Source organism: Melospiza melodia, chromosome 6, assembly GCF_035770615.1.
Source record: "Melospiza melodia melodia isolate bMelMel2 chromosome 6, bMelMel2.pri, whole genome shotgun sequence".
Taxonomy (NCBI): domain Eukaryota; kingdom Metazoa; phylum Chordata; class Aves; order Passeriformes; family Passerellidae; genus Melospiza; species Melospiza melodia.
In genome coordinates this window covers 22,812,960-22,839,232 of record NC_086199.1, presented here as the reverse complement: position 1 = coordinate 22,839,232, position 26,273 = coordinate 22,812,960, and the positions used below count along the sequence as shown (strand labels likewise).

Here is a 26,273-nt window from a genome sequence, read left to right as displayed (position 1 = left end):
TTTAGCTGAGAGTGGGCTGGTAAGGAAAGGATGTGACCCAGGGGAGTAATATCTGTTTTTGCTGGCAGCAGCAAGCTATTTTCTGCTCACTGTGTGAGAGTTTGCAACCTTTTGCCTGTCTTTGTGTTTCAGGAGACCTCCATGAGCACTCTGGGCACCGAGAGGCTAAGTCACATTGTTAGTGATCCACGCCAGAAAGAGTAAGGCCCTTAACTGTTGTTGTATAGAACTTTGGGAAGGGAAGAAGAGCTACAGGATCCTCTTCCCTTTCAGGGGGTGAAGAACATGAAGAGCTGGGTGGACAATTAAGCATAACCTGTGGAACGGGAGACAGTATTCTACTGATAGTTGCTCTGTTTTCTTACTTGTAATTGCTGACTTCCCCTTTGTTATATGTATATGTTTATATAAGGCTGCCCCAGTGTGTGGATGCTACTCAAATGCTCGTTTTTTACAGTCAGCTTTTTTTTTTAATCCTCCCTTATAGTGTGCCATTGCAGTAATTGCAGATCTTTCGGACATTAAGAGAAGACTGAGCCCCATATGTTCATTTTTTTAAATGCTTCTTTGTGGAGCTGTACTATGGGTGCATACCCAGACTGCAGAAATGATGCTGACAAGGCAGCTGTGAAATTACTTCTTCTTTCTTTGGTGTTATGTCTCCTTCCACAATTAGTGCATTTAAATTGTAGTCAGCAGTGGAAATAGTCTTGGTGTGTATCCTTTGGCATCTCCCTAATGCTGTTCTGGGGAATGGGTAGGTAAGGATGGCACGTCTTGACTGTAGTGCAGTGGGTCCACCCTTCACCAGCTGTTAATACCTTATTTTCTTCCTTGGATATGAAATTCATTGTTTTTAATATGACTCCTGATGATGTTTAATCTTTTTCCTTCTCTCTCCATCTTTGTTCTTCCTTTCCCCTTCTTTTCTTATCCCAAACCCTCCCAAATCCCTTTTCCCCTCCATGTTCATTCCTTGGCATTGTGCCCACCTGTCCTTGAAACTCTGCCTCCTTCCAGTTTTTGGTTACCATCCATGGGGAAGAGAGACCGCAACCAGGTAAGGACACTCTGCTTTTCCTTTTTTATTTTCTTGGTTCCCTCCCCTCTAGGAAGGACACAGTGCTGGCTTCTGATTTCTCACACACTGTGGCCTGTGTACTTGAGGTAAGGCAGTCCTGTCCCTTCTCGTTTTGTTAACTGATGTCTTCTGGACTTTGAACACAACCCATTTCCTGGGCGTTGTATTGACTATTTAAACTGAATAGCCCAGTTTACACTTTTAATTATCTCCCTATGTCAGGTTAGTGTTTGCCATCCTTTCTGGCAGTGAGTGGGAGGGAAGATGCCTCTTGACAGGAGGAGCTTAGGCCTCTGAAAATTCCCTAAGAATTGGAACCTTATTCTCTTTTTAAATGTTTTGTTTTGTCTTGTTTGGCTCAGGCTTCTACCTGAGAGTCTCATCCACAGAAAAGGGAAAAAATGGTGAGCTTAAATTTTGTAGTTAAATAGCAGGAAAATGTAAGAGGTGATAAGCAAGAGAAATAGGCATTCTTGTAACTGAAACTCTTGTGTGTGCACTTTGATATTCTCCAGTAAGTCTTTCTCAGCTTCAGTGGTAGGAGATTTTTTTTTTACTTTTAAGATATAAAAGCTCAGGTTCTTGATAACAAAGAGCAAAAAAAACATTCTTCCATTTGAGCAGTCATATTGTAGCAGTGCTCTTGGCCATGCACACTCCTTTCTATTCCTATATGAGTTGTTTTATGGTTGGTGAGCAGTAGGACTGATTTTTTTCCCTTTCAGGTGACTAAAAATGCATATATGGCAAGAAATAATTTTCAAACCTTTGTGCAATTGCATGTTTTCCATTAGTGAGAACATTTTACAGATTGCTTTCATATTGTTGTAATTATACTCTTATCTAAAGATAAGAGTAACTACATAAGCTTTAAAATGACCAAAAGTAACTTTTGTTTTTCTTAAATGAACTTGAATGAGCCATTGCAGTAACAGAGGGTTCCTGATGATTCTCCCTGCTGTGCAGTTGCAGTGTTACTGACAGTAAACAAGCAGTCCCACTTCAGGAGGAGCTCCCTGTTAGCAGCAGCTTTGTGGTGCATCTTCTTTCTCAGGAAGGTGGAGGGTAAAGGCCTAGTACTGAGTTCTGAAGTTGCAGACAGCTTGTATGAGGAGTCCAGATATAGGTGTGGATTGTTCCTTTTTCCTTAATTAAAAATGCATCAGTAATGCTAGTAATACAAGAAAACTGTTCTGGAGATTGGTCTAGCACTTTGCAAAGCAGATGGAAATTAATTTTGTGCTTGAGGTGTGAATTATAAATAAAGAGGAAATAATAAATGGAAATATAAAGCAGGTACCTCAGAGAGACTACCAGTCTAAAGCTTCTGTTTACATGTTGAGTAAAGTTTGTTCCATGCATTGATTGACCAGATTATTCCATTTCTGTCCTGACCATTAAAAATCCTGACCACTGCATTTTGTACAAGCTGTCCTGCGCAGGTTTGATGCCCTCAAGATTTGTCTAGTGTATGTCTAATGGAGTAGCTTAGAGTAGCCCGACCATGCATTGTTTCAAAAATTTGTTTTAAGCAGTTTACAAAGACAGCTTGTGAGGTTGGAGGAGAGTGAACGAGCAACTCACTTGCCATGGAATGAATTGGGTGCTCATTGTGAGCTTAACCTGGTGGACCTGAGTCTTCTAGAGGTCTGTTTCAGTGATACACACGACCCCTGGGGATACAGGAACTGCTCTGTGCTTGCACAATTCATAACAGTGACTTTTTTCTCTGCAATGTGAAGACAGACAAGAGGCTGTCTGAAAGAGAAACAGATTTTTTTTCTCACGGTGTGCAGCAATAGAGCACTTAGGCTCTTAATCAACCAGCATTTTTAATAATGCAAGCTGGAAGAGGAGTGTGCTGAGGCTGTCTGTTGTGAGAAGGTGGTTATGAGATTTGCTGTTTCACCCTTTGTGCTAGCCTTTTGTCTGAACTGTGAGTCTGTTCTCATCTAGTCTTACCTGTTGAAGTGCCAGAAAGGTCTCCTTCTACTATGTGGACAGCTGAAAGTCTCCTTATACTTTGTGAACAGAACAGATCTGAGGAACTTTATTGGGACACTTATTTCTTTTAATGCTTTGCTTAAATAAAATCTCTTGACTTTCCAGTTCAATCCATTATCTCCTCTCTACTCTCTGGATGTGCTTGCTGATGCTTCCCACCGAAGATGCTCACCAGCACACTGCACTGCCAGGTAACTCCCTTGCTCTGCTTTCTTGGGCTTGTCTCACTTCCCTCTCCTGGATGTCTTCAGTAGTACTGTGTGATCTGAACAGGAATGGACCTTTAACTTAATACACTTTTCCCTGGGAAGTCCAGGTCCAAACTTAGCACAAAATGTAGCAATGCACTTTATTTGAGAATTTCAATGAACTAAGTGCTTACAGTATATGAAACAGTGTATGACAGGCAGAACATACTGTTCCTTTAGAAATAACTGCAGTGTGTTTTGAAATGTGCAATGAGTTGCTGTAAGTCTGTTATATAGGTACAAATGGTCATAGTATCATTGCCCACTATTAAAATTGGAACAAGATGAGAGGGAAAATGCTGACAAACTGGTGTAGGTGACATGCTGAAGCATTTTGCTATCCTAGGTGTCTAAAATAGACCCTCTGAGCACATTAAGAACTCACCTGAGGTGACCTCTAAAGCTTGATACCTCTCTGTAGCAATAGCTGAAATTTAGATCTGGTTTGGCCAGATTATTTGAGTCTGCATGGTTTGGGTTAATATACTGTTCAGGCACCTTCTGCTGACTAATCTTAAATTAAATTCAAGTGTTGGCCTTAGAGGTGACTCCTGGTTTTGTGCTGCAGGTGACTGTCTAAAGGTAAGGTGCCCTTGAGCTCTTTTTCCTGTGCAAGTAGAGAAGGCCTTGCTTTGGACACAATTCTGCTTATGTACTTGTACCAGGGGCCCAATCTGAAAGAAATGTCTGGACTTTCAGCTTCATGGCTTTCTTTCCCTTGTTAATTAGCAAATAGAGCATGAAAAATGTACTAAGGTTGTATGTGTCTGAACAGAAGCTTGGCACCCACCCAGCAAAGCCTCTCTTCCACTGGCTTCTGCAGGGAATTCTGCGATGTCGCACCATGACCTCATGCTGCTGTAGCCAGCATGTTAAAGCTGGAAAAGGGGAGGGAGGAAGAAATCAGCTCTTAAATGTTCAACTGGACGAGAATGAAAGGAATTCAGAAGATTGTGCCTCAGCAAATTGATTCCTTTCTGTGCTTTTGCCCCACTCTGGGGATGTTTTCTGCCTGGGAAACAAGAAGATTGAATGGTCTCTTAATTTTCAGCTAGGATAGCCTTTCTTTTGTCTCCAGTTTTTAATTGTTGCTTTATAGAAGTTTGTCTTCCAGAAAGGTGAGCTGGACAAATCCTGCTTGCAAATTCAAACTGGGCAAAATTTCTACCTCTGTGATGGTCAGTGAAGGCCCTTTCCAAAGCCAAGCTCTTTGTAAGGGATTTCTAAACCTTGAGGGATTGTGTTTGCTAGGTTTTTCTGAGTGTATAGCCTAGGTAACCTGTTAATATATATGCTTGGTTCCCTCCTTTAATGAACAGATGGCTGGTGTCCTGACAAACATAATCACTGATGAATTGTTACTGAGTTGACAGAGAAATTGTGCCATCCCAGATGCAATTGTGTTTTTAAATGCCTGGAATTTGAGAAAGTAGTTCCTATTTTAATGTGAGATGTACTCAAGAACCTTTATAGGAGAAAGAAATGTGAAAAGAATGAATGTGTTTTGTGGCCCCACGTATGTGGCAAGGATTGAACGCTTTAGTACAAGGAACTTCCTTTATGTAAAGATGCTGCTAAGGGCACAGAAGGAGATTGTTCCTTCAGAGAAACATCTTAATAGTAGTTCTTCTTTAGCTTTACATGCCAAGCATACATGTTAGTAGTTCATTTTCTTACAGGAGGTTCAGCTGATCTCTCTAAGCTCTGATAAGCTATTGCCCCAGTTAACATCTGCTTTTGCCATGTTTGGAATCAATTTCAGTAGTTTGTGCTTCAGGAAGCTTCTGACAGCTTGCACCTCATCCTGGAGAAATTCTGCTCTGAAACTTGTTAGAACGGGATGTGCGTGTGTGTGGGAAGCAAATTCTCTCAAATAATATGAAACATATTGGAAAAGAAATGGTCTTGATGTTGTGGCCATCCAGTCTCTTCAACCTGATGCCTGCTATGCCATGCAAAATCTCCTTTCACTGCTTGGTTTTTGCTATGACAGAGTGTGTCCAGTGGAGTATATTTAGAATGGAGTCTTTTCTCTGCTATGGAGCTGTTTTCTTTGTCTCACTGGTAGATTTTGGTGCAGTTTATCTGGAAGACTGGTAACCCAGTATTTTTGTTTAAGCAGAGCTGAAGGCCAGAATACTGAGTGCAGCTGAGGATTGTGAAGGAACCTCCTCCTTGACACTGACAAGCCCATGTGGAAGGTTCCTTGGGAAGTCTTATTTGAAAGGCAGTATAAATCATACACTACCTATCTTGATTTATGTCTGTGATGAGAAGAGCTTTCATTCAAAGTGTATGCACAGCACTGGGAATTTCACACCCATCATTAGAAGCAGTTTTGTGTGTGTGGTGACTGTTATCATTAGTGGTATAATTTTATTTTGTGAAGCAAGGAGAGTTTTCTGCTTTCTTGCAGTCTTCCCAAGGGATGGCTGGTGTATTAATTTGCTGTATTGCCTCCTGGCTGTTCCCAGACTGTTTTTCCTCTTCATCATGGAATTTTTAATGGCCCGGCTGCCTCTCGGGAGGCATGCAAGGAAGAGTACCTCAGGGATCTCTTCTTTTTTCACATGCCTATAATTACTCTCCTTTAAGAGCACAAAACGTTTGCTAATCATGTCTTGTCTGTTAAGGTTTCGACTTCATGATGCAGACTGCTAAAAGCAAGCAAGTAGAGACTTACACAGGCAACTCAAGGGATCCTTCCCTCTTTCCCCTCTGCCCGTTTCCCTCTCTGGGAGGAGCGATCTGAGCAGAATTTTGTTGTTGAGCTTCTTCTACTTAAGAGGATTTTGTATAGGCTGAAGCTGAATATTTTATTAGATGTTGGTTATTCAATATTCTGTAGCTGAGAAGATATTGTAGGTTGTTGGTTGATGGAATGCTATTCCTTTGAGGCAGGATAAGAGTTTCAGAAGAGCCTAGAACCGATGTTCCCTTTAATTTGAATAGCAGGCAGAATAAGAGAGAAAGGTAGAAGATAAATTGTCCCTAATGCCATTTATTATTTGCCTAGCCTTGAAAATAGGATTATGAGTGAAAAAAAGCAATTAAATGTTCCCACTGGAGGTCATAGGAAAAGTGGACCTTGGATGGCAGGCAGATGTTGAAGGTGGAGACTTGAAGAATTGTATTAGACCTTTGAACAGCACATATAAAGAAATGCTTTGCATGTACTCTGTTAATACTAACTGTAAATCTAGAGTTTAATTTGATTTAGAAGCAAGTCTGTCATCTTGCCTGGAACATGGGATAAAGATGTAAAGGCATGCGTGATCTCCTCATTTACTGCCAGTGGCTCCATACTCTGTGTTTAGTGGTGCTGTTAAATTGAACAGACTTGAATGTCTCAAATTCTACTTCTGGCTCTAGAAATACTCTTGTGAAAACAAATATTGTTCTGTCACTTCTGTATCTGTACCCAGAGATCTTGATATTTCTGCTTCTTACCCCTGAGCATGTGGAAATACAGGGATTGCCTGCAAGGTCAGGCCTTTTCTGAGGCAGCCAGAGGAGTGAACAGATGTCCACAATTTCGTACTTTTCCCACTTGAGCAAAACAGTATCCAGTTCATTCTAGGCAACCCTTCTCCCTATTTTTTTACTCATTTTCCATTTAGCTGGAGGATTTTCATGTCTTCCTTTGCTAAAGCCTGGCTAATATTGCAGTTGGGAATATAACTGAATTCTTCTGACAGGCATGCAATGAACAGCAGCTATCAACCTAGTGTCACATGCAGTTGACTGGGGCCTAATATTCCCATTTGGATGAATCCTAATTCTCTGGAGTGAAAAATAAATTCCCCTTGGCTTCAGAATTTTTTTGTTTTACTTGCTATTTCAAATCTATGTACTCAGCAGATCTGGCAAACAGTAGGAGTCTTTCTGGCACAGTTACAGTGTGATTCAGTGTGAAAATAGGGAATATAATATATGGGATCACATCTCTGCTTAGAGTGCTTACATGGAAAACAAGAAGAAAATGCATTCACTTGCATTTGCCACATGCAGACTTTTAGGAATGAAATTGCCACATCATTATAATGCTTACTTGGGGAACAGACTGCTGCTGTTGAAGATCTATGATATTTGGATGATTGAAGAAGTAAGCTGACCTATTAGAGATTTTGGAATCTGCAAATGTGCTCTAGAAGCCTTCCCATGAGGCTCTGCAGGGCATAGGAGACTGCTGTGCATCAGGAATATCTACACTGGGATGTGATAGCAAGAACCACTTGTGCATGTGGGAGGTTTGCATGCAGATAGGATGAGTGACTTGTATTGATTTACACATGTTATGTGCAGATTAGACTGGTGCCCAGCTGGCTCTGTAGTCAAAGAGGAGGAAGAAGTCTGCTTTTACTATTAATTTTGTAAAGCCACCATCAACAGCCTCAGGTGACACCTCAGGGCTTAGAGAAAGAGCCTTTCATTTGGCTTGTGTTTGCTCTGAATAAAGCATCACAACAGCAACAGCTGGGTTGTGTGGAGATTTAGTAGCAGTATCTTTGTTAAAAGGCAGTCTCTATTAACATTCACTTTAACATGAGGATAATAACATCCCTTGTTTTTCTAGTAGTAGACTAATGACTGCCTCTCACTGTATAATGCCTTGCTTCTTCTGAGGATAGGGTTAGAATAAAGAGTGTAAGCAGACAAGCTGGATGATGTGAGATGACAGTGAGATGCATACACCCCCAAGTCTGCAGTGTGCCTCTTGCCTCCAAGAAGGCCACAGGTTGTCATATTTAGCTCTGTATGGACTTTTCAGAGACCTTTGTAGCAAGATTGAGCTGGTTTTTATCCTGAAGTTTCAAAGAGTGGATTTCATGCTACAATTTAGATTTCACAGATGGTGACGTTTTCAGGGTCCTGATGCTGTCTTGTAAGATTCTTTGTGCAATGGTATCTGCTTGTGCTCTGTATTGTCTCCCACAGATTATATTGTCAATCCTAATTTTCTGTTGAAATACTGTGGTAGATGTGAAATAGTGGCAAGCTCCCATGCATGGTCATCTCAAACTGCAGAAGTGAGATGGGAATCCTATGTATGCAAGCACTGATCATTAAAAATCATGTAAATAAAGTCATAGAATAAGTATGTGGAAAAGAAATGAAAGGAAGCATTACTTCTGACACATTAGAGGCTATCATGAATTTAATCTTTCTGCATAACAAAGCCTGTTTTTTCTCCAGCATGACCTGCATGCAGATTTGGGTACCATAAGTACTGTATTAAAAACAAAAGACAAAAAGTATTTCCTGAATAATTCCTTTAGTTTGTCATTACAAAAAATATTAACACTGTCAAAAAGACACTATAGACTTTTCATATTGTTGAAAGCCATTTTTCCTATATATGTGTAATTTTTCATTCACTAACTCCTGGCAGTGACTGCTGTGTGAGTTGAATATCTTGCAGCCAACAAAACAGCCACATTTTTGATCCTGATTTGTTTCTCTAAGTGTGTTCTCCTTTTTCTCTTCCAGGGTTAGAATTTCTGTTATCTCTAGATTGTAAACTACATTTTCATGTTAGTCTCTGGTCACCTTGCAAATCCATCTGTGACTAAACAGGCAACTTTGCTTTTTTCTTATGATAAACCTGTCATAGTCCAAAAGAAACCAGGGAATTATTTTCTCATTACTGTTTATGTAAATTGAAGAAAGCATGGAGGCCTAGCAGAAGAGAGTGAAGACTAGTAAGGACAGTGTAACTTCTATTTTACTTTATAAGTTTAGGCCCAGATCTTTCATCTCACAACGTTCTGGTCTCAAACTTCTTCACAGAAGGCTGTGACAATGCACAAATATGCATTTTCTGTCAGCCTTTACTGTTCTAGTCTACTTTAGAGTAATTTTTAATTGTTCAGAAGAGTTGTTAAAATTCAGCTTTGGAAGGAGAATTAATTCATCATTGCAACTTGTGATATTTTCATGTTTTATAGTTCAGCCTATCACTGCTATGGTGGGTGCTGTGCATATCCATGACTTGATTTTCCTAGTGGTGGTGTTTGTAGCAGTCTATAGGAGTCTGCTTTTAAACTGAGATTCATGAATTCTGTTACTTCACTGATGTAGACCTTCATGCAAGCTAGTGATTAGAAATTTACATTGAAAAGTGTGCTATCTACCAAAAATCTCCATATTTCATAAGTTATACCTCAGACATCCTTTCTGTCCAGGCCTTAATGAGGACTATCATCCCTGAATGCAATCTTCTGCTCTTCTCTCTCCCAGTTACTACCTGGAGATTCCCTGCAGATTTATGGTGCCTGTAAAGTGCACCAGCCTCTTGAAATGACACTTTTACCACTGGGTCAGTCAGAGCCAGTGAATAATCAATAGGTTCCTGATTTACTAACTGAAGTGTGGGTGATCAGTAAGGGATAAACCTGGAAGAAAAACATGTTATAGAGACAATTTATGACCTCTGAGCCTTTGTATCTTACTAGATACAGCTATTAGATAGAGCATTCTTGCTAGTAATCTTCTGCTGAAGTATGATTTGTCTTTACGTGCACTACAAGAAGGGATTTTAAGATTCTTCTGTTTTTATTTTTCTTTTTTTTACCCCTTGTGTAATCATCAGGTAAGGGTAGATGTTAAAATATGTTAGCAGAAAGCAAAATCTAGCTGTAGCACTTGTGAGCTGGGAAAAATTGCATAAAGTCTCTTGGAAATGATAGTACATATTCCTCCTAGGATCAACTGGTTAATGTTGGTATAAGTTCAAAAAATAAAAAAGGGAACATTTAAAATTTATTTTTGTTGTTACATTATTTAAAATTAATTGGATTATTACGTACAATTATATATTAGTCTTGCAGTTAGTAATCTAATGCTGTGTCACTGATGCAAAATAAAAAACGGAATCTTTTCTTCAGGCTATGTGTGTTTAGATGTTTCAGAATACATGGTTAAAAGCTGTGTTAAAACACTGTATAGCCACTATTATAGTCATGTACAAAATCAGTTTTTAGCATTCACAGAGTTACTTAGAGGTAAGTAACTTCGGTGTACAGACATGAGATTTGAATGTGCATTCTGTAGATGTGCCACTATTTTTGAAAGCTTTTTTACCTCCAGGGAAGGTTTCTCTAACCACCTCCCGGCAGCTCATTCCAATGTTTGACAGCGCTTTCCTTGGAGAAAGTCCTCCTGATATCCAACCTGAACCTCCCCTGGTGCAGCACGAGACTTTGTCTTCTCATTCTTCTGCCAGTTGACTGGGAGAAGAGATTGACCCCCACCTGGCTACACCCTCCTTTTAGGTAGTTGTAGAGAGCAATATGATCTTCTCTGAGCTTTCTTTCCTCCGGGCTAAACAACGCCAGGTTCCTCAGCTGCTCCTCACAGGGCTTGTGCTCTGGACCCTTCCCCAGCTCCATTGCCCTTCTCTGGACACGCTCCAGCACCTCAGTGTCCTTTGTAGTGAGGGGCCCAGAACTGAACACAGGACTTGAGGTGCGACCTCACCAAGTACAGGGGAATGACCCCTTCCCAGGTTCAACTGGCCACAATATTCTTGATCCAAGCAGTGATGCCACTGGGCACACACTGGCTCATGTTCAGCCACTGTTGATCAGCACCCCCAGGCCCTTTTCCTCTGGGCCATTTTCCAACCACCCTTCCCCCAGCCTGCAGTGATGAGTGGGGTTGTTGTGGCCAAAGTGAAGGACCGGCCCTTGGTCTTGGTGAGTTTACTGAGAGTACACTCCATCCCCTCAGGAGACTTTGTCTGGTTGTATTCATGTGTGCTTCCATTTTTGAAAAATTAGCTGGCTGTGAAACGTAGCGCTATTTTAAAATTTTTGAAGCTGTTCTTCAGTGTCAGATTTAGAGGCCAGATTTTATAGACTTCTTGTAGAACTTTTGAATTTTAGTTGAGAAGATGGAACAGTAGGTGTTATCTTTTTTTTTTTTTTTTTTTTTTTTTGTGGTTGCACCTTTTTTTTTCAGGTAAATAGATAGATCCGGCAGCATTCAAACAATTTATAAACTGGACTAGTGTAGGAATTTCCTTGTGGTCCCTGCACTGTTCTGTAAAGATACAAAAGCACAATTTGGTTTTGCATAAATTCAGCATCTAAAATGATACATATTGTAAATATGTGGGTTTGGTTTTTTTAATAGATTTTTGTCATGAAAATAAAACCCGTTAAGTTTGTCTTTTTTTTTTATATTTCAAAGGCTTTAGTATGTGATAAAAGTGTTTGTTAAACTTTCAGGATTTTTTTTAAAGTCAAAGTAACAAGCTTTGAAGACACTGAAGTTTTTCAGCACTTAATCATCAAAACTTGTGGGGTTACAAATTTTACATCATGTAAGCTCCTCACAGTCTTTAACTGATTTTATTTGCACTGTAGTTCTGCATTTTGCACATCAGATCTCATGATAAGAGTGGCCAAGGAACTTGCCAAAGGAAGTCTGTTGTACTGGACAAAGAAGGGATTTGAACCCAATGTCATTGTTAAATTATGCCTTTATATCCATTATGGATGGTATTTGAGGAAGTTCTCTAGTCTGCTGTAAAGACTGTTATTTCTGAATTAAATTTCTCTGCTTCCTACAGGTACGTGACTTGGAGGAGTTCTCAGCTCAAGTCAGTTCCACCCATACAGATTTATTCTTAATTGGCAAATAGCTACTTCTTAATTGGCAAATGATTAAACTGAAATGGCCGTCAGTAGGCTTCAGACTTAACAGTTGATGTTAACAGAACAGATTAAGCGTTTGAGCCAGTTTAGGGGTGCAGCAAGGCTGCCATAAGTCAGATTCAGCTGTTTGCACAGCACTTTAATAAGGAAATAATGATTTTAAAAACACATGAGACAGCTTTGTGTTCCTAACTTTATGAACTTACTACTGTAATGGAAACAACTTGCGTGGACATTTGGCATTATATGTACATTCTAAGATGACTCTACAGTACCAAATAGATTGCAAAATAATTTCTGACTAAGGAGCAAATGTTACACAGTTTACATAAAGAGCAATCTTGCAGACATTTATTATTGTTCCATAGAAATGATGGTAGGACACATATCACATCACTGCTTGGTTATGTCTTTATATATGCAAAGAGTTAGTTTGGAATTAATACAGAACCAAAAGGTTGAAGGCTTTAAAGGCTAAGGAATAATTATTCTTCTGAGAAGTTTATGTGTGAGCTCTTAAAGGAAATGGGAGCATAATTTATATTGACAAAAAATGTGAGCAAAACTCCCTGAGAAACTTTTGGGTTGAGATACTTACTAGTTAAGAAGCTGATGGGAAGGTAGGAGCTGGAGGTGACTGGTCAGTCTTACAGAAATGTGATATGGGAACTGAGTTTAATTTGTTTTATTTTCTCCATAGGCAAGCAAATGTCCATCTGGGACCACCATGTTCAAGGGACATCAAGAGGAAACGAAAGCCAGCTGCAGCCTCCATGTCTAGCCCAACATCAGGTAACCTCCAGCATTTTTATAGTCATGCCCCTTTTTAGCGAAGCACCACAGGCAAAGGTAGCATTACTTTGGTTTGAAACTAATCAAGTGTGTTGAGAGGGCATATTGTGTTTTTGCATAGCATCAAAAGCTGCCTACTGAACAATTTTTTGGCAGTGTAGCAGTGGTAAGTTAATTTGCAGTGCTTCACCTTACTGTGAATAGTAATCTGCTTCTTCATAAGGTGTTATTTCCACTGTCCTAAAATATGGAGTTCATAATAGGCAGTTGATCAGTATGCACAGAGTATTGGGCTGGCATTAGCTGGTGTCTCTGATGTCCTTTATCAGGGTATTTGTAGACAATTTCACAGGAGCAAAAATCTGGCAATTTTTGTGTAATCATTGGGTGAAACCGCTTACTCCTTGGGGGTTGTCTTATTCTTTTGGATGAAAATAGTTTTTTCTTGTTATGGGGATGTAGTCATTAAAATACTGGTCTATTTTCATGTGGCAGATTTCTGGAAAGTCATTGATTAGTCATCAGAATATGAAAAAGTTTTAATCTGGTGAACACGGTGGGTTTTAGCATGTTCCTTTCTGTCCTTTGACCTTACCCTATCTTGCGACTATCCTCTGATACATGTTCTTCCAACTAGTTTATTAATAACTCTTGTAATCCAGTAACAAGGTAGTGGGTAAGATGATGGAAAAAATAGAGGTGTAAAAACAGTGGGGAAGACCAAATGAACTGATGATTAATAGAGGGAAGTTTGTGTTTCTTCCTTGGGCTGGTGGATAGACAGAATAATGAAGTAGAGAAGAAAGCTGAGCTTTCTCTCCAGGCCACTGATCTGGATTGCAAACTGTTGGAAAGGTTCTTTACTAAAAAAATAAAGAGAAAAGAACATTATTAATCTGTTTTTCAGCAAAAGTCTCATCTATTATTGATTATTTATTTAGGTTATTCTTTCCTGGCCTTTGAGTATTCCATTTTGAGATGTTTGAACTTCTGTAGTAAAAGGGATAGTATCTGAAACCACAGAATCTTAGTGCTGGAATACTAGATTTTTGTGGTATGAGTGCTAATGTCTCACTGTCCCCTGTTACCTGTCCATTTATTTATTATTCAGAGAGCTTCTGTTTCCATGCCTACATGTTTCAAAGTACTATTTAAGTTGTACTTACCTGATCAGGCAAATTGTATAGTGAACAGTTTTTGAAGAGTTGAGAGTGCATCTGAAGTGGAGCTTAGCTCTGGAAATAGCACAGGGGCTTTGAAAGCTTTCTTACTATGGATGAGGGAGAGAGGATTGTTATGTACTACAAAATAAGGAAGAAGTGTAGTTAGTAGAGTGTGGGCAGCATGCTTAGGCTGATCATCAAGAGACAAGGTCTGCAAAGTCCTTAATGGTCAGAAATGGCAAAGATCCCTTCCTGAGATTCTGTTTAGAAATATCCTCAGCCAAGTGAACAGCTATGGGAAGGGTTTGCTGCAATACTGACTTGTAGAAAGAAACTTTTGTGATTGGGTAACTGAAGTTGTGTCCTAAATGATGTTCTACTACAGATTCATAACTACAGCTGAAGCACAACCTGGACAAATAACTTGGAAACTTCTGGAATCTGGTCTTATTTCTGTCAAAGGAGATTTTGTTACGGAATTACTAATGTCTAAAAAGATACATAGTATCATTCTGCCATAATGTAGAATTAGTTGGACGCTCTTACATTTGTTGGATACTGATGAGATAAAGATTTTTCTCCCTTGCCACGTATCTACTGACCCCCATGTAAATGTCATATACTGGGGTTCACATGAGGAGTGCCTGAGGAGTCAGGGCAGTCTCATTTTTTTCACTTCTGAGGCTTTTTATGTTTGTGGCATTTTACTTCTGCTAAAGGTGGAGCACTGGTAAATCAGAATACAGGCCCGTGCCTGTCATGCAGACACAGAGTGCTGGATTTCTTCACCTTTAAAGAGCTCCTTCACTGAGTCCAACTGCTCTCGTCTCACTTGTTGACCAGGTCCTGCTTCAGTGATCTCCTTTTTTGCAACCTGAGTGCCCCGTGGAGGTGAAGGACACAGCCTGAGCTGGCTTCATCAGTCAGCAGAACAAATGGGCTTGCTGTGCCGAACATCGGGCCATCTCGGATTCCACCTCTTTTATAGAGATGAGTGATGAAGAGGGGCTCGTTCCGCTTTGCCGCTGTATTAATACACATCAGGGGCCAGCTCCCGGCACTAAATCACGCTACTGCATACATCTGTTATCGGACTCCTCACCAGTGTGATGAACAAGACTGCAGATAGAGGCTTCCTCGTGTCATTCTTTATAGGATTTTCCTAAAAGAATAAATAGCTCAAATCTCTGCCAACACTATCCCCTGTCATTGTGATGAATTTAGCTTCTTTCTTAAACATGCAGCTACAAATCTTCCGCTGTCGCCTCACCCCCCCACCATCCACAGAAAGTTTTGAGTTGAATTTGGCTGAAATCAGAAGATGCTAATAAAAGGCAGATGAGATGTCGATGCTGTTTCCCTCCTCAGTGCAGGAATGAGAAAAGGCAGCTAGAGATAATATTTATTTGGGAACCAAGCAACTAAATTTATTCCATGTCTTCTCACGTACTTTCAAGACTGTGAGTATTTATGAGTTCTGGTAAAGTATCTTTTCCCAGAGACCCTTGCATGAACATCAAAAAACTACATTACTGTAGAAGTGCCTTGGGTCTCTATTGTATTGCTATAGTATTAAAGTTCTGGTATTAATCCTGCTCTTTGAGGCTAACTGGCCTAAATACCATAACTGAGCTGTTGAGAACAACAAAACGTGGGTAGAAAATTCAGAATTAACTTGCACTTTAGGAAATGACTTTTATCAAAATTAAGTTGGGCAAACTTATGCAAATATTTAGAGAGACTGAAAATTAATGTTTTCCACACGACACAATTGAACAGTGTGAGCCCTAAAGCATGAGGCCTTTACCTGATAAGAGCAAAAATCTGGCAGTAGAATAAGGAAATCTGGAGGAACTTAAGGTTGACTGTACTGGATTAGACCAGAATTTCATCCAACTCAGTGACCAATAGCCAGTGCCTAGGGAGGAAGATGATTTGTGGTGGTAAAGGTCCTTTGACCTTTCAGTGATCTGAGACTTGAAAGGCATGGATAGTGTCCTTGTGTTTAGTTAATTTCCACTGCAGTACAGTCGATTTGGAATAATATCCCCAGTGGCACAGTAGAGCTTGTCTGAGAAATACTGCATAAAATGTTATTCTCATGGAAGTTATTCTCTGGTTTGAAAGGAATCTGATGAAGATTGTCACGTCTGTCTTCGTTTTGTCAGAATAGGCCACAAGTACAGATGGTTGTGTCATAAATGGTGAACAACTAACAATCTTTACACTGTTGTTTTTAGTGTTTATATGGTTTAATCCTCTGTGTATGTATGTAGCAGTGCACATGGTAACTGGCATCCTAATCAGCTATTACAGTGAGTCTAGGGTAAAAATCTACATAAATAGATTTTTGTCTGCTTTGGCATGTATTCGCACCTAGCTTGTAAAAAAGGTGACAGCAGCCTGTGAAACTGCTTATCAGAGAGCAGTCTGATGAATAGTAGCAATTTGGTGAATTTTCCTTCTTCTGTTTCTTGCTAATTATTCACTCTTTGCCATACCCAGAAACAATAAGCCAGTTTCAGTCTTTTCTTTTTCTCTTTTTATGAGGAAAGATGGAGAGCCTGAGTGTGGAGACTGCTAGCAAGGGGCACATAGTGTGATTGTGAGTTTAAGGACTGACTGTTGTTGGGGTTTTTTTCACATTTCATATGACCTTCAGATGGAGGAAGATGATGGGCTAGATCTAAAATTGCAAGGTACTTTTGTCAGCTGTGTTGTAGCTGTATGGGAATGACTCACTGTTTTGGATTTACAGAAGCAGCATTGTTGGGGTTCCAGATCTACTGAATGTGGAACCTCAAGCATTGAACTGACTTTTTATTTAAACTTCAAAGCAATCTCTCCTCTAGTTGAGGCTTGCTGTGGCCTCTTTATCCTTCATCCACTACAGAGCAGCAGATACCACTTGTAATTAAAACACACAAACAACTGTTATCTGTTGTGAGACTACAATGAAGAAATGCATTTTGTATTGAAGTAGTTACTTGTTTAAAAAATTCTGTTTGCTCCAAAGACTCCTATGGCAATTACTCTTCTTTACCCGGTGCTGTTCTGCTTGTGAGGATTGACTTGGTTCAGGATACTGAGAAATGGAGTAAACTCTCATATCTCTAGGTTTTTGGCAATCCTTCTGGAAATTTGGGTGACTGTTAGGTTGAGCTATGGATCTGCAAATCTCTCTGGCTATTATAGCCTGTCCCATTTTGAAGCAGTGGTTGTATTGAGAAAATGAGAATGAATTTCAACCTAGTTTGGCAAGTAGTTTCTTGTCATAATACGCTGATTTACCATTTTGGATATATGTGTAGGTTCATGGTACTGCCCTTACTGGGTGAAGAGAAGTATGTTTTCCTCTTTAGATGAGCTCAGCAACCTGAAATTAACCACAGCTTCAGAGACTTCGAAAGTCTCAAGTAGAGAGTTAATTGAGTCTTTGCAAGGAGTCTTAAGTTATTTTAAGATGAATGATTGTGAATTGATTCACATTAAATATGGGAGAGCTAAAACTTTTGGTTTTCAACAGGAACTCTGACTAAGGGAACTAGTTAGTGGACTGGGAACTTAGAGTTTTGAATGTGTGAATCGTTAGAGCAAAATTAATGCTATCAAGAGCCTCTGTTTCAGAGGAATTTGGATGAAGAACTTTTGGAAATTCAATAAATAATATCCTCATAAATGAAATTATATATATGAGGAGTTTGCCATGAAGTTAGTTGTTCTAACATTTTTTATTGCCCTTTCTTACTGTCTTCCTCTGTTCCCCTTTCCTGCAATTTTATATTTCAGCAACTTTATCTGTCCACATGGATGCAGCAGAATCAGAGCTACCAGCAGCACCATCCTTGAGATCCCAGAACTCTGAGTGGACTGGGAAAACACCAGCAGCTGAGAAATCTACTATTGCTGCCTCCAGTAACTTTTTTAAAATGCCACCAGAGAAGAGCCCTGGATACAGCTAAAAGGGAAGCACTGCAACTGTAAAGGCTTGCTCGACTTTGGAAGTGTTTGATTCTGGTGTTTGTCTGCACCAAACATCTTGTTTGGCAGTGTGGTATCTTCAGTATTGGTGCGTGGTGCGTGCCATCATCCAGGCTGGTCTGTGTGCCTCACACACCTAAATCATGTTTGTGAATCTATGTTTAAGAAAAGGTAATCAGTGTTGGGACTGCAGTGGCTTTTAGAAATTTTCCTGCTATCACTGTATTTATTATGAATTCATCTCTTTCCCTGATTCCAGCTCATATGTAATGGGTCATGTACAGGTTTTCTTTTGGGTTTTCAGATCCTTATTCACTCTCTGGACATGTTGCTTGTTTGTGTACTTGGCATTTTCAGGGTGAAAGTCCCACTGCCATTCAGGGAGACAGGAGTCTCCCTCTGCTTGCTTCCAGACCAGAAGGATTTCTTGGCTGGGGAATGAGGAGGGAGTGCTAACACATTGAAACATGGAACCTGAATCCTGTATTAGCAGAATGTTTTCTGGCCATGTGCTAACAGACTCAAATCATGTTGCTTCTGGCAAAGCAAATATGGTGCTTGTCTTTGTAGAAATTGCCATTAGCACGCTGGCAGCATTGTCCATTCAACCTTTTCCTTCTCCCTTGTTCTGAATGTCTTCAGTCTTTATTGCATATTGCATGTTCATTCCTAAACCTCCTACTGGATAAGGATTTGGGAGAGCTACTTGGACTAAATGTGCAAGCTGGTGTCCTGGATGGAAACCCAGAGCCTTGAATATTGTTGCAGTGTGGTAGAAGATTATACAAAACATCCATATCTCAGTATATAAATTAAAAAAATGTCTGTTAGTGTTTCTAAAGGATGCTTTTTGAAGTTAACATTCCATTGAACAAAAAAGCCGTTTAAAGTGTCACCTGAGTTCAGAGCATTATAGGTATAGATCAGACTCCTTCTGTATCATGCTTCCTCTTCCTTCAAAAGTATTGTCTGCTACACCTACTGGAGGTGTCTCCACCTGCTGATAATTGCACATTACACTGCAGTGTACACTAAAGAGATTCTCTTCACAGAACGTCCCCTCGGTCTGCTGTTACCTCCTGTGTTGCAGAATATATGGACAGGGATTTCTTCTCTCTCTGTAATAACTCCGGAGCTTGTCTTCAACTATGTTTTCAGCATATGTACTTGCATAGCATGTACCAAGGAACAGGTGGCCTCACAGCTTCTTAAGTCCTTTAAGTCCTGTTTGTATGAATAGAACTTTTTGCTTTCCTTGTGTGGAGCTTTCAGACAGGACTGTTTAAACTTGTAAAATCTGTTTTGATTGTGGCAGTTCATCTAGCACTCTTAAGCAGACAGCAAAATTTGTGTGATTTTACTGATTTTGCAGTGTTCTGTTCTCTTATGAATCAAATGACTGAGGGACAGATTTGATTGGGTGAATATGAAGCAGTGATTTATATTAGCTGTGTGTTAAAATGGGAAATGGTCATAATATACACAAAACAAACTGAATGACTGTAAATCATGATTGACAGATATAGTTAGTTATACTACATGCACACTGTGTCTGATCCCCTAATACCTACTTATTCTTGGGGAGACATCCAAATTGGATTTATATTTTGCAGCACAAGCAAACTGTCAGATCTGTCACTATAAATCCTTCTCAAAACTCTTTTTTTTCTTTCTTTTTTTTTTAAATTTTTTTATTTGCGTGGTACATTTAAGAAGTAATTAGAATGGGGAAACCCTTTTTACCTTAATGATGGAATACAGAAGTCCATTTGGATTACAGGACAAGCTGTAATAGTTTATAAAGGAAGAAATGTTCCTGTTTTAAAGTTGTCATGGCTTTTTCTTATTTGTAGCTATTTTGAACAACGATGCCTAAGGGGTAACACAGGAAGTTTCAGCACTGGAGGGCCTGTAATTTAAAACATCTGAAGAGAAGGTAAACCTAAAGAGTAGTAGTTTGACTATCTAGTACTCATGAATACAGTGAATGGGAAAGGTGATAATGTTCTCCTGACAACTTGCAGATAAAATTTAGGATTTGAAGCCTTGTAATCTAAGCTGCATGCTGCTCTAATGATAATGAATGGTTCCCTGAAAGAGCATTTGTGAAATTGACTGGTTTTTATCTTGTGGAGTATCCTCCACAACCTCTCTTAGTTTGAGTCTGTTCAAGAGATTTACTCAGATTACTGACCATTCAGCTTTATGCAATAAATACAATTTATTTTATTTACATACAATTTTAGCCATTGTATTCCCTTTTAAAAATCAGTTGTGATATATCTTGCTACATTCTAAGTATTGTCCAAATAGTTTTTTCTCTTCTGTGATGTCAGGATGATTTAAAAGCTTTTTCAAGAAAGGTGTTAGGGAATCAAGAGCTTTCATCTCATTGTGGTGGTGGAGGGGTGGATTGCGATGCTTCATGTGATTTTTCTCTGGGTGCAGGGAAAGAGAATTTATCATATTTTCCTATTGAGGTCAGTAGCACTGTTATCTGGTTAAGCCCTTACTTAGGTTGTAAGCTCCTAGGAGGTATTTCTTGTCTTTAAAGGCAGATTGTACCCGTGGCAGTACTGAAGAGCAACTGTGGCAGTGTCTTGACAAGCCATACCTCCTGCCATGGCAACTTCCTGGAAGTTCCAGGAGACTCCAATTATTGCAGCTGCCCTGTCTTTTCTATTTCTAGGTTAGAATCCATTTACAAATCAGTCAGATTCTCAACCAAATTCTCCTGAGTGGTAAGCAACCTAAATGGATCATGTATCTTGTTACTCTAGGGTATTTATCAAAATATATCTTCAGACTTCAGTAACTTGATACAGATTTTAGTACCTACAGCATTATTAGATGAATAAAATAAGTCCATTGATTTGCCTCTTTTTTTTCATCTAAGGCAGATTTCTTAAAACTCACTCTGCACACACAGTACTCAGTGTGAAGGATACTGCTTCCCATGTGGATTACTTGAGTAGAAAGGAGTAATAACATGCCTTGCTTTAGTTGCTGTGCTTCTGCCAAGATGGTCCAGTATGTGATTATTGCTCCAAAGATACTCAGCTCACTCATATTTCACTTTTTGTGCACCAGGACGTCCCAGTCTTTTTTCAGTTTTGTCTTCTCTCTAGTTGTCTTCCTCCTTGTCGTTATGGCACACTTCAACTTTGCAGACAGGACCTGGGAATACCATACTACAGTGACAAGCAAGTCTGGGAAATTCCTGAAGTATGTTGAAGATAATTTGTAGTCACAAGTACTCAGCCAACTAGGAAAGATCCCCTCCTAAATCTGTTATTTATTAATGAAGAAGGATTTTTGAGAGATATGATGGTAGGTGGCTGCCTTTGCCACAGGATCGTGAAATGGGTCGTTTTAAAATCTTTGATGTAATGAGAAAAATGGTCAGCAAGGTTCCTACCCTGAATGTCAACAGAGCTGACTTTAGGCAACTCAGTGAGCTAGTTACTAGTGTGCTGTTCCTTGAGTCTGGTCAGTTTTTTAGGAATCACCTTTTAAAAGCACAAGAGCAGGTGATCTCTGTGTTGAAAGTCAAACACGCCATGCAGAAGACCAGCTTAACAGGGAACTCCTCTTGAATCTCAGGAAGAGAAGGATTCTATGATCTCTGGAAGCAAGGTCAGGCTTCACAGAAAAATTACAGAGCTGTAGTTCACATATGCAGGGAGAAGATATTAAAGACCAAAACTTAATTAGAGTTGAAACTGGCCAGAATTGTTGTGTTAGACAAGCAAGGGTTTTTGAAGTACATAAATAGCAAGAGGAGGTCTAAGGAAAACATTGGACTGATATTTGTTGTGAATGATCACCTGACAAATTGGAGTGAAGAAGAGGTGGGGGGCATTCAGTACTTTTTTTTGCCTTGGTCTCATTATAATACTGACAGACCTTGGGCTGCTCTGTCTTCTGATTTGGAGGATCGTTACTGTGGGAATAGTGACTTTGTGCACATGGAGATTGTAAGGGACCAGCTGAATGTTTGTAAGTCTATAAAGCCAGGTGGGATTCATCCCAGAGTACTGAAGGAGCTAGTGGTTGTTGTAGCGTGACCTCTCTCAATCCCTGCTGAAGTCTGGGAAAGGTCTATCTTTGGGAGTCTGGGAAAGGTTTATCCTGACTGAAATCTACTCAGTGTTATTCTAGTTTACAAGAAGGGCATGAAGTGAGACCCAAGAAACACAGACCTGCTAGTATAGCCCCAGTACCTGGAAAAATTGTAGAGGAGATCATACTGGGTGCTACTGAAAGGCAATTAAAGTCCTTTAAATCACAGAATCATAGAATATCCTGAGTTGGAAGGGACCCACAGGGATCATCAAGTCCAATCAAACGGGTCTGGTGAGTGATGTGGTGGTTGATGGTGAAGGTGATGATACATACCCCTTCTTGTCTCTGGGGACCTCGTGCAATTGCAACAGTTTTTCACAGATAGCAGTGACCAATCTTAAAATGACACACTTCTGTGTATAGGGAGAAGATGGACAGAAAGAGAAATCAAAAACTGAGAGAAGCATGTTTCCTAGTTGTTCTTTGCACATTCCGGTAGTTCAGTGAGCTCTAGTCAGTATTAATGCCAAGCTTGGTAAGTCCTGGAGAAGACTGACTAAAAGAATGTAGTTTCTGTCATGATGGATTTATGATTTTAAGGTACAGTAACAAGTGGAGAAAGCAGCAAAACAGGAGCTGGAGAGAAACTTGTTAGAGGCTGGGACTAGTGCTACTGGATGATAGATTAGCTTTGTGATTGTGGTATGCAGAGGCGTGTCTTGCCAGCATCATTCTTGAATAATGACATTGAGTAGGTTAGTGCTGTCCTTCAAACTGTAGATGCTCTTGCTGTTATATTCTGGATGTTGTAGAGATCTGCTTAGTGGGCAGAGGATGAGAAGGGAAATTGTAGGAAGGGCAACAAGAAGCATGATGGAATGCCTCTTTTATTGTAACCCCTTCTGTACTGAAGAAGGAAGATGCTACAAAAACCATGTGTGCCTAGATACATACAAAAAGTATGTGTGCCTAGATATTGAAAAGAAATTATGTTAAGTGGATAGGAACTTTGCTTCGTTGTCTTGAGGAACAGTTTGTAACCAGAGAATTTTTCAGTAAAGGAAAAGTGAAGGATACTACATTTGTTCAGAAAATGTATTTTAATGGTCTGTTAGGAAACCATCAAAGGAAGATGAACTTATGTTCTCATTGTTTTACTTCATTTCTGTGTTTTTGTTTCCTGTATTCTGTTCCAGTTTGTGTTTTGTGATTGCAACATCCTTTTGTACCATCAAGTGGAGGAAAAATTCTTTACAGTAATGCTTCTTAAGGCATGAAGCATAAGGGGACACTTGCTATACAGGAGGTAAAAGATTATCTTAGGCCATTAACTTTATTCAGTACAAGGCTTGAACTCAGCACAGAGGACATAATGGCTTAATTGTACCAAAGCATCTCTTTTTAAGAGAGTGAATAGTGCCACAGGCGAGTGCCACAGTGCCACAGGCAGGTCAACTAAACTGGCAGCAGTGCCTGCAGACCCATGTGCGGCTGGGCCTCAGTCATTTGACATCTAATACAGATTTACATTGTAGAGATAGAAGGAACTTTCAACATCGTTCTCAACTTTAATGTGGTGAGAATGCCTTCCCATGCAAGCATGGCTGTCACTGTGAGTCCAGCGAGCTGAAAAGGTGTGCTCACTGGCTTGCTATGTCAAGAGAATTCTTGTACCACCTTCAAGAATTGGTAAAACTGGAAAATGGACTGGTACAGCCTGTTATATCAGAGAAAGATGCAACATACATATACTTGCAGACAATAATCAAGAAAAGTATTGCTGAGTCCTGGATGTTATGAGCTAGAGTATTCAATGTCCTAAAGCAGAGATGCCAGTATTAGGATAATCAGGGTTTTGCAAAGCTGCCCTCTTGTCCTTATAAACTCTGAAGGAATTGGGATGAACAGCCTGAAAAATGCTGTACTGTGTCAGACCAAAGGTCTGCTTGTCTTGGTAGTCTGTCTCTCACAGTGACCTGGTTTGCCTACCTGGGGGGTACTGTAAAGATAAAGCAGTAATATAGGGATACTTTTTTTTAGTGTTCTCTTAGCCCAGTGTCCTGCCTCAAAAAAGATGTACAAATTTTTTTTTGAGGCTGGAGAAAACATTTTTGAACTTTTGGTTAGTGTATTTATCCTGCAATGGGATTTAAATATATTTTTACAAGGACACATCCTGATGATGAAAACATCAAGTAAGGATTAGCATATCTTTTTTTTGTAGTCAGTTTTCTTATTAATTACTGTCTTTATAAGTAAATAGCATCTTCTCTTGGAATATTTTTTTCCTAATATCAACATCCTGACATTGCTTCTTACCATGCTTTTTTTTCAGCAAGGGTGAAAAATCTTGTTCTTTCTTTTCCAATGATGCTTTTTAGACATGTATTTGTATGCCCAGTCAACAAGTCCTATGTAATCCACTAACCCATATAAATCATTTTTCATAAGCTTCATACTGTAAAACTTGTCATTTAACCTTTAATTGTGCTCCTGCATGAAAATCCCCAGTATTCCACATCCATGTGCATTCAGTTCTAGTGTCTATACTTAAAGTATTCTTCAGAGTTACAGAGTAAGTGTTAAGAGTCACTTGTGGTACTTCTCATAGAGTGTTCTGATATTGCTATTCAGGCTTCCTATACTCATATACCCAAATATGCTGCCAGTTTTTGCTGCCCAAACGCTGCTGTAATACTACTACAGGAGGTGGTATTCAGGCAGTTGAACCTAAAATTCTTACCACCGCTTTTCAGTGTACAAGGTCCTAGAAAGTAAGAATTATTTTTTTTTAATTCAAAAATCTATTGCATTTCCTTTAGCAGTATTATAGTGCAATTTTGTACCAATCATATTTATAGTTTGCAATACTTAAGAGCTCAGTCTGTTTAGTTTTATCAGAAGAAAATCAAAGGTGTCATGACTGTGTGGTAGAAAACCTTTATGGCATTGGAAATTCTAAGTAATAAAGCATCTTTTTTCTTGCAGGTGGCATATAAATTAACTTGGAGCTAAACCTAGGCTGCCTAGATTGGTGCATGTGAGATTTCATTTCTGGAGGCATTTCTAAGAGGCCCATGATCTGAGACTGGTCTGGTCTGACCAGAGTCCTTGGGCACTGCTGAAGTCCTTGAATTTTCCCTCAGGTTTTGACAACACCAGATAGTGAGCCAAAGCTACCATCAGTTGCATTTCAGCTTCCTCCTGCTGTCAAAGAGGGCTCTCCTAGAGATAGCTCACAAAAAGGTCTACTCAGAGTCTGTGAAGAGCTGCCTTGTGCATGTCCCACATATTTTATGAGGTGATAAGATTTAGCTGTTTGGTAGGGGTTGGACTCTGGGTTCTTGGGACTTTATTTTAAGGGTAACATGTAAATAAGAAAGATTCCTGCTTGTATTCCTCTGTTTTAAATAAGATGTGTATTCTCTGAATGAGGCTCTTGCAGAATCTCTGTTCTGATTATAGAAACTGGAAATAAATCAATATATGAAAGAAGTGTTTTATCTGATATAAAGGAACTGAATTGAGATGGGGGAAGAGAGGTTTTGCTGACATTTGCCTAGATTTACAGTATTGGGCTCTCCATTAATCTGCATGCTTCCTTGACCGTTTCCGTAAGTATAAAGTATAAACTGTAATCTGAAGGTCTGTAGGGAGTTACTGTGCTTTTCTTGCTTTGAATTGCAAACCTGAGTGAAGGATTTGAGGTAATTTATCATGTCCATTCTTTGGAGTTTTTTTGTAATGATTTTGTTTCCCAGTTTGTCAGGACATTGTCTCTAGACAAGTGAGATGCTCCCTGTTTGGAATTTGAAACAATTCCAGAGTTTCTTAAATAGCCTTTCATTTCTAAGGCACTGCTTCAGATCTGCCCAGTTCCAAATGGGATGTCATTTAAATGAGCAGGTCAGTTTCAGTTGATAGTTTAGTGGATATCAATTCACTTTGCCAACACCAACATCCTTTTAAGATAGATTGGCATCATTCTTTTTTACCATGATAACACGACTTCAAAGATCAAATGAACAGAGGACTTCTAATTTTCTTTTGCCTATGCCTGTGTCCCAGTATTAATAGCTATGCATATTTGTGGTAGGAGCAACATAGGAATCCCTTTACCTTAACTGTTCCAATGAATAAACTGTAAAAATTAGATCCCAAGTGGACTAAATGTTTTTAAATAAAAAGATCAAGATCCTTTGGAAATGGCTTCAAGCTTTTAACACCATATTGGCAGTAGAGGGTTGTCCCATTTTTAAAAGTGGTTATTTTCCTCTCT

At 39.5% G+C, this 26,273-nt stretch overlaps 1 protein-coding gene across 11 annotated transcripts in view; it reads left to right on the top strand.

Moving 5' to 3' along the window:
* The window catches only part of GPATCH2L (G-patch domain containing 2 like), a 39,281-nt gene extending 13,792 nt beyond the window's left edge, over positions 1-25,489 (top strand). For 7 of the 11 annotated variants that reach the window (XM_063160247.1, XM_063160244.1, XM_063160246.1 and 4 more), the window contains 5 exons: positions 133-200; positions 1,021-1,060; positions 3,191-3,276; positions 12,694-12,785; positions 17,738-25,489. In XM_063160247.1, coding sequence (XP_063016317.1) covers positions 133-200; positions 1,021-1,060; positions 3,191-3,276; positions 12,694-12,785; positions 17,738-17,910 — 459 coding nt within the window. In that variant the 3' untranslated portion in view covers positions 17,911-25,489. Of the gene's footprint in view, positions 1-132; positions 201-1,020; positions 1,061-3,190; positions 3,277-12,693; positions 12,786-14,791; positions 15,086-17,737 lie in introns of those variants that run through there. The other 4 variants (XR_010028297.1, XM_063160250.1, XM_063160251.1 and 1 more) reach the window with 4 other exon arrangements.
* The last annotated feature ends 784 nt before the right edge of the window (positions 25,490-26,273 follow it).